The sequence below is a fragment of the Rhamphochromis sp. 'chilingali' genome (assembly GCF_963969265.1).
Source record: "Rhamphochromis sp. 'chilingali' genome assembly, chromosome: 6".
Lineage (NCBI taxonomy): Eukaryota > Metazoa > Chordata > Actinopteri > Cichliformes > Cichlidae > Rhamphochromis > Rhamphochromis sp. 'chilingali'.
In genome coordinates, this window is record NC_137933.1 from 6614976 (window position 1) to 6627935 (window position 12960).

The 12960-nt window shown below is 38.8% G+C and overlaps 2 protein-coding genes across 4 annotated transcripts in view; one reads left to right on the forward strand and one right to left on the reverse strand.

Annotated features, from left to right (window-relative positions):
- The window catches only part of gch1 (GTP cyclohydrolase 1), a 145306-nt gene that overhangs the window by 60110 nt on the left and 72236 nt on the right, over positions 1 to 12960 (forward strand). The gene's annotated exons all lie outside the window — the stretch shown is intronic.
- Positions 1 to 12960, reverse strand: part of samd4a (sterile alpha motif domain containing 4A) — a 76510-nt gene that overhangs the window by 35892 nt on the left and 27658 nt on the right. For all 3 annotated transcript variants that reach the window (XM_080884699.1, XM_080884700.1, XM_080884698.1), the window contains exon 3: positions 2205 to 2780. In XM_080884699.1, coding sequence (XP_080740825.1) covers positions 2205 to 2780 — 576 coding nt within the window. The remainder of the gene's footprint in view (positions 1 to 2204; positions 2781 to 12960) is intronic.

Sequence of the window (12960 nt, forward strand, 5' to 3'; positions counted from 1 at the left end):
GTTCAGACATTAAAGTAAAATGAAGTGTTTTTTGTGCTATTGGAAGAATGCGGCTGCATTTGCAAAACAGAAAATACATACGACTCTCAGGTTTATCTCCCCTTTGTGCTGCGTCTCAAATGATGTTGTGCCTGTTTAATACATGCACTGCATTTTCTGCCTGGGATTTTATGCAAGTGTACATTCTCAGTGTGTAAATTTATCCTCTATATAGAGCCCTCAAAAATTCCATAGTTGGCAAAAAAAAAAAAAAAAAAAAAAAAAAAAAAAGTAGCACACAACATGCCTCTTTAGGGCTTACATTAATCATAATCATCTTGTTTTATTAGAGTACTCAAAATCAGAATTTCCTGCTCACTATAAACTACAGCTCATCTGTGACATAAGTAGTTATTTAGATTTAATATCTGAAGTTTCAACCTCCAAGCAACATACTAAACAATGCCTGTTCAATGACCTGAGGAAATATTTTTCCACTGTGTAAATAACTTAAGTAAATCCATCGACCAAGATATCCATTTGCTTGAAAAGCCTTTCCTCTTCATTTCTTCATCTTAGTAAGTGAAGTCTACTCTTACAGGGTCAAACCAAGGTTACCATTACTACTAAAATAGCAATACTTTCATCTCAAAACAGTTCTAGGATCACACATTTTCCTGAGACTGTTGAAGTGGATGAAGAGAATGAAAAGGTGGAGAAGAGCAAACAACTTTTTTGTGTCGCCTGTCTGGCAGGGTAAACTGCCATCGATAGTCCAGGCTCTCTCTCCTCCTCCTATATGTGGTGCTCTTACTGTTGGCGCTATGTATAGGACTTCATGGGCTCCGTTTAAAATAGGTGCCCAGCTAACATTTCAAGTTCCACTCCCTAAATATTAGCCATTTTCCCTAAATACAGTCTGCCACAAAGGCTGCCTTACAAGGGAAAGGATGGGTGGTATGTGCTGCTGTGGTTTGGACTAAAACTAAGAGTATGGGTGGGGTGTCATCAGGGTGTTCTCTCAGTAGAACACAGGTTGATGTGGTTGGACCATGATACTCCTATAGCCCTTAATGTGACCAGATGAAGACATAACCACATGTTGACCAACAATGTAAAAATAATTTTTAATAACTCAAATTAAATACCTAAGCCAAACACTGACTTTTTCTGATGCCAGAACAACCTCCCCGTGATCATTCTATAACTCTAAATGCCAACACATAAATACCAATTTGCTTTGAGTGTGTCCAATGCTTCTATTCATTTTACATTTATATTAAAAAAACAAACAAAAAAAAACCAAACACACACAAGAAAATATACCTATGCTCTCTGTTGTCACCAATCCTGTACTGGTAGCTGGGGTAACTCTAGTTTTATCAGTTGTGAAATCCTATGATCTTGTTTGGGACCCAAGCTGTTAGCAGTCTAACATACAAGTGGATCTTTCTTGGAGCAGCAAGCAGAGCTTTAAATGTGCCTTTATTTATAAACCTTCAGCTGTTTCTTTCATCTCCCAGGAAAAAAAAAGAAAAGAAAAAAGAAAAAGAAAAAAACAGAGCTCTTGCATTCTTGTCTGGAAATATCCTGCTCTGACCATAGTTATGTTCAATTCCAACAGCCCAGCCCTCCCTATGTGTTGTCTTCCAGCCAACACTCAGCCTCTGTAGTTGCTGTGTGGGTTCTTCAGAGTGTACTCGGTCTGGTCAGGGTGTATTAACTGCTGTGACTATTTGCTCAGTACTTGTTTACGTTCAGTGTAGAGTGTTTCTTATACATTTGTTTAATTTATTTATAATGAAACAAGTATTTAAAAACACTGTTTTTAAATGTGGCCTGCCTTTTTTGTGCTTTGTTATAGATGCTTTTGTGCTTTTTGTGCAATTTCTTTAGTGGGCCCTTATGAAACTACTCTCTCTGATTTAAATAGAGGGTTTAGACAAGCTTCAAACCTGAGCGTTTGGCTCATAGGAATATAAGCTGATCTCATAATTTTAAACTATTGCTGTATTTAATATGAACATCTATAATTTTAATAATTACCTGACAGATTACAAGGAAATGAATAATAAGTTATCAGTTGAAATCTGAAATTAGCAAAGATTTTACAGGATGTTGCAGAAATGTAACCCACTGTATTACAATATTTATTACATCATTAAATGCACCAGTCTGTGGCTCCTATGAAAGAAACAGGAAAGACAGGACAGGTTTTCACTTACTCGCGTTACTGCCTCCGCCAATTCCAACAGTATTGATGGTTGCAGGCACAGAGGATGATGGGTAGAGAGGGAGGTGTCCATTTTCGCAGCCATGCTGATGCCAGCCTCCACCTATTCCTGAATCCCTGGAGCTCTGCCACCCATTGAGGCGGTCATCTGAGCCATAACGTTGGTGGTGATGCAAGTAGGGAATGCCTGATGAAGAGGTGTTGGTAGAAGAGCAAGATCCAGATGAGGTCAGGGTCGAAGGAGGTGTAGACTGGTGGTGATGGTGAGGCCCGGCAGGAGGAGGCCTTTCCAATGAGTCTCTCTCTCTCTCCTCCAGGTGGTTGAGCCAGAGTGCCAGAGCAGCGCGGTCTTCAGGGGAGGTGGCGGGGTGGATGAGGGCGTAGGAAAGGAGCTGCCGAGACTCCTCCAGGTGATGGCCGTGCTCTATCGTGTGGGCCAGGATGCGAGGCAGCAAGCGCATGTATTCTCCCTTAGCTTCAACGTTTCCCGGTTTGAGCAGCGGAAGATGGGTAAGGACGAGAGAGATGACACGTTCCTTGGGCTCACTCTGCCATTGGCTAATTATACCTGCAGGACAAAATGAAGGAGAAGATTAATTAATAAAAAAAAAATTAAAAAAAATTACACACACACAAGTTTAAACAGTGCTTAAAGTAGAGATGGACGATCCGATATTACGTATCGATCCGATACTGACCCAAATTACTGGATCGGATATCGGCCAGAAATAAAAAATGTAATCCGATCCATTAAATATATATATATATATATATATATATATATATATATATATATATATATATATAAAAAAGCACCTCACAAAACTTGCTACACGGCGTAACTCGGCTCATAACTGTAGCACGTCGCAGCAGTATGCATCACGTGATAGAGCGGCTGTGTGTATTTGTAGCCTCACCAGCATTTCATCTCCGAGGAACTTATCCCAGAGAGAAGTAAAGCAAGTGTGTAAGTTCATCTCTGAATGTCTGTAAAGCATTCCCACGTTAAGCTTAACAACAGACATGTGGAGTGACTGCCTCTCTCTCCCTCCCTCTCCTGCTGCTACTTCAATCGTGAAACTGCTTAATGATCAGCTGATCGGCTTTTCTGTCGCGAGTCCGTCTCTCTTCTTTGTTTTTGGCCCACTTCTCACCAGAAAGAGGAAACCAGCGGCTGAACAACAGCAGCACTATTAAGCTTGATAAGCTGTTGTTAGAATTTATTTAATATTACTTTCTACTCGAGGATCTTTTTCTACGTAGCTGACGGCTGGTAACTGTGCAGCGGCGGATCTAGCAAAGTTTAGCCAGGGGGGCCGATAAGGCATGAACAGGGAAAAGGGGGCACAAAGACATACTTTTCTTTCTTATTCTCATTTAAAATGTCTAGCGTTTAATAAATAATTATCTGACTCTTACACCCAAAGTTTTAATCTGATGTAAAATATATAGAAGTCCATTACTGTATATAGTAACTGTTAAGTCTAATATACCCTAGTAAGCTATAGTACTTTTTCCTTTGGGAAAGTACCATCTGTGAATTCTGCAATTCTGTTGAAGAAAGATGTTGAATCTATTTAATTATTCTTGAAAAATAATTTATTTCTGTGCATTCCCCCCCCTGCATCAAATTACATTTGATTACATCGATTAAGCATCATGAGGTGGAGGGTGGTTCCCTTTTTTTTTTTTTTGCTGGGAGTTTGCAACCCTATTAGTTGGGTTGCTTAATATTTCTGCTAAGTACTCTTTAAAATACCAGAATAGGGAGGATGGAGTAGGTTTAAGTTTATTAGATTGATCAGTGTTGCTGAACTATGAAATATTTTGGGTGCAGTGTATTTTTTTTTTTTTTAAAAACATACAGGTATAACAGAATAGCTTTAGTGTTGTTATTTATTTAAACTTGAGTATAAACTTATATAAAATGCAGCAAGATATTAAAAAAATATTTTATTGATTTATTTAAAAAAAAAAACAAAAACAAAAAAAAAAAACACTATATCGGATTCATATCGGTATCGGCAGATATCCAAATTTATGATATCGGTATCGGACATAAAAAAGTGGTATCATGCCATCTCTAGCTTAAAGTAAGATTTGTTTTATGATATCTAAAGGAGCAGCAGAGGGGAATGTAATTTATAGATAGACAGATGAATTAGTGAACACATGTATGACTGAAAATAGAAGACACCAAGATGATGTCAGACCCTGCACCCCGCACCATCATCGTTCTATTTTGTTCCTTCTAAAAACACCCAGGTCTGTAGATTGCTAACGGAGGCCATACAGTTTTGGACATAACGTGGAGGTCATGGAGCTCTATTGTTGTCCCAGTCAGTAGGCCATAAGAGGTCCATTCCTATCATCTTGGACCAGGGCTATAGATACAAACAGGTCAGGGCAACAACTCCGACAGCCACACAAATAGAGACACGAGGCACTAAGAAGGCCGGCTTCACTTCCGGCTTGTGAGACACGTCTGTATGATCCGTCCACAGTAGTAATTCTTAACAAAACATGTCTTACTTTGAAATCCCACACATGAGGTGGGGGGGGGGGGGGGGGGGGGGGGGGGGGACAGAAGAAGAAGAAAAAAAAATCATCAGCTTATCCTCCTGTTCAAAGACATCCCAAGGTCTTACTGTGGTGATGTACAGCTCTCTCTGCCCTGTAAAGTGGACAGATGCAGCTCTGACTGGGCAGATGGAAGACCCGTAAACCCTGAAGCCCCCTAAACAAGGCTTGTGTTTACATCTCTGTGAAGTTGGACCCTTTACAAACATACAAGACACAGACGTGGTGACAGCAGTTCTTTATTTGAACAGTAAAAATACTGTGGCTTGCAATGGGACAGACACTCCCGCTCCGCTATCACGTCCGCTCTCCTTTCTCCAACTGTCACTGTGAACATATAAAGAGTCACAATCACATTCACATCCCAGCACACCTGTTCACCCCGCCTCTGCGCCGCCCCAGGAGCTCACTGCGCCACCCCTCCTCTGCAGCCGGCCAGAGACCACACCCACGCCACAATCTCCTAATGAAAGATGACCAGGTGAATACACACATTTACTCCAGGCTGGTATGTATTTTGACGATTTAGTTTGCTTTTAGACTTCCTTGTTGTTATTTAGAGAGCAGGTTTATAAAAATTCTCTCATAATCTATAACCTTTCATTTTTACCTGATAATGAGACATTTAGTAGGATTTAAGGCAGAGCATCCAAAAAAGAGACACCAAATATAAGGTCACTGTCGGGACCTTCACATTTCAAGTTAACAGTAACAGCAAATATGCAGGAGAGACAACTGTTCAGTTTATACCTTTAATTTGGACAGACATCTTTTCATCTAAGATTTGTTCTGAAAACTAAATCTGTGCTCTGTTGCCAAACTCAAATTAACAGAGTTCTGTAGGTGGCAAAAATTTCTCCCAACACAATGGTCAAAAGTTCTTTAGACTTTCCAATCCTGCAATCAATTGTTGACAGAGGAAATCCCACCTCTGCAACCCCTCAGTGACCTGTAGTCGCCACAGAAACATAATAATACCTTAAGGGATGTTTCTACAATAGAAAACAAATAGGCCACTCTCTGAAAGAAAAAAAAAAAAAAAAAAAAAAAAGAACTGTCCCTATATCTATTAAAAAGGCTAAAAGACAGGAGTCACGTGGGACCGCCGAGGAAGATGGCTGCTCCTAAAGCCTGTTGATTAATGTTCTGAATTTGGAAACGTACACTTCAGTTGTAGTCATAAAGTGGACACCCCTTGTCGACTTTGAAGTTTTTCAAGGATTACAGCCTTTGAAAAAAAGGCAGGTAATAACAAAGCAAACTTTTTCCAAAGGAGCTACCACGAGGAAGAAGCAAGCTAGCATTAGCCTCGTTCCGGAGCCGCCCGAAAACACACCTGTATCTGATGCCGCCTCTCCAGCAGCAGCGGAGGAAGGTACGGGGAGCGAGAGCTAAAAGGACAAAATTAAGAAAATGAATGCTACTCTTCAGGTCGTAGCTAAAGATGTCACCACTATTAAAGAAGCGACTAAAGAACTAAAAGATTCAGTGGAGGAGATAAAATTGAGGTTAGGAGAGGCGGAACACCGTATATTAGACATGGAAGATGCCAGCATGCTTACTGAGGCAACAGTGGACAAATCTGAGAAAAGGTTGGAGGTGTTGTGGTCAAGAGTGGAGGACCTTGAAAACCGTAGTAGGAGAAACAATGTACAGATTATTGGACTTAAAGGAGGCGTGGAGGAACCCGGGAAAGGGGATAAAAATGTAACAGAGTTTCTGGCCAAAACACTTGAGCTTTATGGAAGTGAATTTGAAATTGAATGTGCGCATTGTTCCCCTGTACCAATGCCAGAATCTAACGAGCCTCCCAGGGCCATACATGTCCGCTTTCTACGTTCATCTGCCACGGAGAAAGTACTACGGGTGGCCAGAGAGAAGCGTGGAATCGACTGGCAAGGCGCCAAGCTTTCCTTCTTTGAAGATGTTACAAGAGAGCTGGCGGAGAAGAGGAAAGCATTCAACCCGGTGAAGAAGCGTCTCCGAGAGCTACAAGTGAAGCATAGGCTGGTGTATCCTGCAACACTTATTTTTACGTGACAAAAGAAAATATTCAAAGACGGAAAGGAGGCTGAGAAATTTCTGCAGGAGTCGACTTAGGAGTGCAGAGCATAATGTAACAAATTGGAGAAATGTGTGTGAATTAAAAAAAAAAAAAAAAACTAAGGTAACAAATAAACAATGGGTAGAACGGGGCTGCGGCAGCTGTGCTGCTGTCGGGGACAGTTAACGTGTCTCACGGACCAAGGAAAGTTTAGTGACTCAAGTTAAAGTTAGTTAGGGTTGGGTAGAATGGGAGGGAGGGGTTGCTTAGCAACGTTGTTCTGGGTTGTTATGCAAAGGGTGTTTGTTTTGTTCAGGTTTGTCTTTTTTAAGACAGCTAGTTTGATGGTACCAGATGGGTTTTGTAATATTGAGTGCCTATGTATATATTTGTGTTGTGTTGTAAAGTGCACAGGGAGTGTCCTTCCCCCATTTTTTATTAGAAAGAGATGAGCAGGTATACTAAAATAATATCGTGGAACATAAAAAGATGTGGGGGCCCAATTAAAGGAGGAAGGTTCTGACATAAACATACAGATATAGCGTTTATTCAGGAATCCCACATTGCTGGAGAAGAAGAGGCAAAAAAGTTTAAAAGAGACTGGGTGGGCTCCATTTTTCATAATTCATACTCAAGTAAACAAAATGGTGTTTTGAACCTTATTAATTTAAAATTAAGCTTTGTGTTGTTGAAAAAAATATAATGATAAAGAAGGGCACACTATATGCTTGGAAGCTTTAATCAATGGGGTTTGAATGGTTTTGTGTAATATCTATGCACCTAATAAAGAATAAACCAGATTATTTTTTTTATTTTTTATTTTTTTCCTCTTCTTCACAGAATTAACAAGATAATAGGTGATCGTGAGGGGCAGGTAATATTGGCCGGAGATATCAACCAGGTGATGGATGGGATAATTGATAAAAGCAAACCCAGGGGTAGGTCTACACCCAGGGACAGACAGGCTATTCAATTGCTGACGGAGGATCTTTGCCTAGTAGACATTTGGAGGTTAGTTAATCCTAGTTCAAGGAAATGTACATTTTACTCCAATTGTCATAAAATGTATTCAAGGATAGATTTCGCCTTAATATCAAAATCTTTGGTAGATTCAGTTGTAGATTGTGAGATTGGTGCCATTGCGATTAGTGATCACACCACGGTAGAGTTGTAAATTGATTTAAACACAGAATAAAAAGGATGTTGTTGCAAAACAAAAGGTTTTAGTGAGGAATTAACAAAAGATCTTAAAATTTTCTTCAAAATCAATATGGGTTCCACACAAAGTAGCCACAGTTTGGGAAGCGTCTAAAGCATACATAAGAAGAAAGATAATTACATATGCGACAAAAGTTAAGAAAAGTGATTTAGAACGGGAAAAAACTTTAGATAAAGAAATGCATGAAATGGAGAAGGATTTAACAAGACAATACTCAAATGATAAATACCAGACTATCTGTAAATTAAAATACCAGCTGAATGACACTTATAACAAAAAGGTGGAATATGCCGTATTTAGGCTTAAACCAAAATTTTATGAAGGTGGTAAAAAGAATGGTAGACTATTAGCGAGGCAATTGAAGCAGCAAGATAATCATAGATATATTATTTAAGTTAAGAAAGACAGCCAAGTGAAATAAATCTCCTCATCAAAATAAATAAATTTAATTTTCAAATCATTTTATCAAGATTTGTATACTTCTGCTGGTGCACTTAATGAGGAGGAGGTGAAGACATTTTTTTCAGGTCCACAATTATCTACTCTTTCTGACGAACAAAAAACAAGACTGGATGCGCCTATAAATGAAGAAGAGGTCAGAGCTGCAATCTCATCAATGAAAAATGGGAAATCGCCAAGTTTGGATGGCTTCCCGATTGAGTATTATAAGAAATATATTGATATTTTAGCTCCAGTCTTGCATAAAATTGATCTTGAGGCACTAGAAATAGGCTCCTTACAGAGTACATTTAACGATGCACTAATCTCCCTTATTCCTACCAAGGATAGGGATATATCAGACCCAGCAAATTACCGGCCAGTAAGCCTTTTAGGAGTCGATTGCAAAATTTTGACAAAGGTTTTGGCCTTCCGCTTAGATCAAATATTACCAGATATCATCACTTCTTCATCTCATGCACAAAAGCAAATCTAGTCTAGCCCCTGTTGCGGCCTTCTCTCTTGATGCCGAGAAGGCTTTTGGCCGGGTAGAATGGGGCTTCCTTATGCCAACCCATGCAAAGTTTGGGTTTGGGCCTATGATTTTGTAACTGGGTCAAACTGTATATTCAAGCCCAAGGGCAGCAGTTTTGACAAATGGATTGGTGTCAGAGTTTTTCCATCTCACTCACGGGACCCAGCAGGGGTGTTCTTTGTCCCCGCTGCTCTTCACAATATTTCTGGAACCACTGTCCTTAGCTATTCAAGCTAACAGGGATATCAGAGGTGTTCACGCAGGGAGTATGGAGCACAAGTTATTTCTATATGCTAATGACATCTTAGCAGTATTAACGGATCCCATTGAGTCTCTACCAGTGCTACACACATGAGTTGAGTCATTTTCAAGGTTGTCAGGTTATAAGATAAACTGGTACAAATCAGAAGGCATGCCACTATCAGCATCATGTCATTCTAGATACATTACTCCATTCAATTTTAAGTATTTACCTCAAGGTATGAAGTATTTAGGAATATTAAACCCAAAATTAGAGGATATTATGCTTTCAAATATCGAACCTCTCCTCCTAAAGATAAAAACAAATCTGGATAAATGGGGTAAATTGAATCTTACATTATTGGGTAAAATTAATGTGATTAAAATGATGGTGGCCCCACAGTTCAACTATGTTTCCATGATGTTACCTGTAAGAATTCCTTTACACATATTTAATCAATTTGAAAAGCTAATTAAAGATTTTTTATGGAATAACAAGAAGCCAAGAGTGAATATAAAGTAAATGTGGGCTTCTAAAGACACTGGGGGAATGGCCCTTCCAAATGTGAAGTTGTATAATTTAGCATTTGAAATGTCAAGACTGGGAAAACACTGGACAGGATCAGACTGAGCTGAGCTGGATTAAAATCGAGCAGGAACTAGTGAGCCCTTTTACACCCTTGGATGTTCTCTCACAGGGCTCAGCTATTAATGGACAAGACTTTCATGATAGCCTAGTGCTCAGGCATTCTAAGGCTGTCTGGGTAGAGGTGCACAAGGTGTGTGGAGCATCTCATTTAAGACAACCTTATACCTCACAACACTGCTGTACAAATTAGGAAAACAAAACAAAACAGTGTACCGGAAGGAATCCAAAGTCAAAGGCATACACAGGATAAGTGATCTTTACTCAGGGGGAGTGTTTATGTCATTCGCTGAATTAACACAAAAATATGGTTTGATAAGAGAAAATAATTTTTGGAAATATTTACAAATAAGGGATTGTATTACCAAAGGAAAATTTACTCAAAGCACAAATACGGTGGTGGGATTTTTATAATTGTCCAGAACAGCACATAGAGCAGCTGTTTAACAATCTAAAAAAAGGGGATATGTGAAAACTTGAGGATTATATGGCAGAGAGATTTGAGTTGTGTAATTTCTAAAGAAGATTGGTGTAGAATTTTGTCATTCTCCAATAAATATATGAGAGAGGCCAGAGGTAAATTTACTCAGTACAAATTAATACACAGATGGTACTTAACTCCTTTAAACTTTATAGAATGGGGAATCAGTCCCAATAATATATGCTGGAAATGTAGCTCAGATCCAGGGACATTTATGCATGCTATTTGGGAATGTGGGAAAGTTTATCCCTTTTGGCAAAAAGTATTGGACAAAATAGAAAGGTGGATTGGTTTGACAATACCCTTGTCACCAAGACTGTGCTTATTAGCGGATCGGCCCCTACCTTTTGTGGTTATAAAGGTAGGGGTTCTTCCAGAATATAATAGGTGAGAAGAAAATATGCTGAAAATGGTTTCATATGAAAAGTTCTTGGCTAGGATTAATGATAATATGAAGGGTTCTGACAAATCATGGGCATGTGTTTTTGGCTGAGATTGATGGATTTTATTTTGTCAGGGTAATTATGTTTTGTTAAATTTTATGCTTGCTGTGTTGTATGTTTGTTTAGGCACTCAGTAAAGGAATAACTTAAGAATTCGATTTTATTGTCCCTTTTTTTTTTGAGTACTGAATGTTAGTAACTATTAAAAATATACCCAAAATGCAAAGGTGAATTAACCATGGGATTGGAAGCAGTCTTTTTTTTTTTTTGGTTTTGTTTGTTTTTTGTTGTTATTTTGTTTGGTTATATGTTAAAAACAAATAAAGACTTCAAGTACAAAAAAAGGCTAAAAGACAGATATGTTTCCGCAATAAGCCAACATCAGTGTAGTTTAAGACAAATGACAATCAAAACATAAAACCCAGGTGAGACTCCAGTGCCAGAGGGCATAATCACCATCATAATACACTGTCATAATTTAACAAAATAGTAACAACCAGCAGCATATCAAAACTACTAGAAACAGGAACATAGAAAAATATACACAGAACAAATAAAAGCTCTCTCTTGTGTTGTAGGGGTGGGCGATAAACGATATACGATAGAAACGATATAAATTTGGCCAACAATAGAGATTTGAAGTCATCAAGCTGCGCCTGTTTTGGTTGAAAGCATCGCAGCGGCTAAAACCATTATCATCTGCAAATTATGGTGGGCGACAGTCATAGCAAAGAGATCAAGCACTGTTGAAATATGGGGAAAGCCAAAAACTGCGCTTCCTCCACTTCCGTAACATTGATTCATTAATGCTGAATTCTCTCGCAGCTGCTCTATTCCCATGTTGTTGCAGTATATTAATAACTAACCTTGTATTGTGGATTAATAATCTCAGTTGTTCTCCTGACTGAAGTTTGGCCCGTGTATAGCATCCTGCTATGCGATTGCATTTGTCCCTAACCAACAGAATCCCTCACGTTAACTTTTATCGAGTGGAAAAAAAATTGCTGTTCATCCTCCAGCTTCACTGTGCTAATGTTATGCTACTATAGCTGTGTCGCTAGCAATCACATAGCACAACATTATATACCAGGTAGTTGAACTTCAGTAACCCTACAAACGGCACTGGTGTTTAGTTTTCTGTCTTCATTTATGTTGGAAGTGGTAGCAGAGCTGTACGTTTTAATTCGTTTCAAAAATCTCTCAGTCAGAACATGGTATGAAATGTTTAGGTGTAAACTAGCGAGCTAACTTCCTGTTTACTTCTAACTCCGTTAAATTTAATAAATTCTGTTTTCATGGATGCATGGATGTAAAACTTAATTGTTACACCCGATAAAGCAGCAAAGCTGATGATAGTGTTCATTTGACTTTGGGACCTGAATTGGATGGAGTTTTGGACCCAGATTACTCCGAAGCTTTTCACCAAGGCAGCCGTAATGCTCTGACAATCAATCAAGCAGTGCGGCTTACCAAAGTTGTACTAAAACTTTTTTTAACAGATTTCTGCATGCAGAAATCTGTTCGAGGTCAGTAAGCACAACCAGAATTCATACATAAGGCACACTCTCAATTTTTGAGAAAATTAAAGGATTTTAAGTGTGCCTTATAGTGTGGAAAATACGTTATACAGAAGAAAAGAATATACTGTATCGTGATATAATTTCAAGCATGTGCGGTAACGATATATATCGTGATATGAATTTTAGGCCATATCGCCCAGCCCTAGTGTGTTGGTCTTTTTGTCATGTAATAAATGTAGGTAAGCCAGTGCTCTCTCTTTTCCATATTCTCCTATCCCGGGCACCCTATACGTTAGTGGTGCAACGGATCAAAAATTTCACGGTTCGGATTGGATCACGGTTTTAGGTCACAGATCGGATCAATTTTTGGATCAGCAAAAAAAAGAATAAAAAGACAAAAATTTAACATTTACTTATTGAAGTATTTTTTGCCTGTTAAAAACATTCAACTCAAGACTCATTCCACGCAATTATTAAAAAAAAAATTATGGTACAATATAGGCCAGTACAGTCTTTGTATCTACCACTCAATTCAATTTTATTTATAAAGCGCCAAATCACAACAACAGTCGCCTCAAGGCGCTTTATATTGTAAGGTAGAC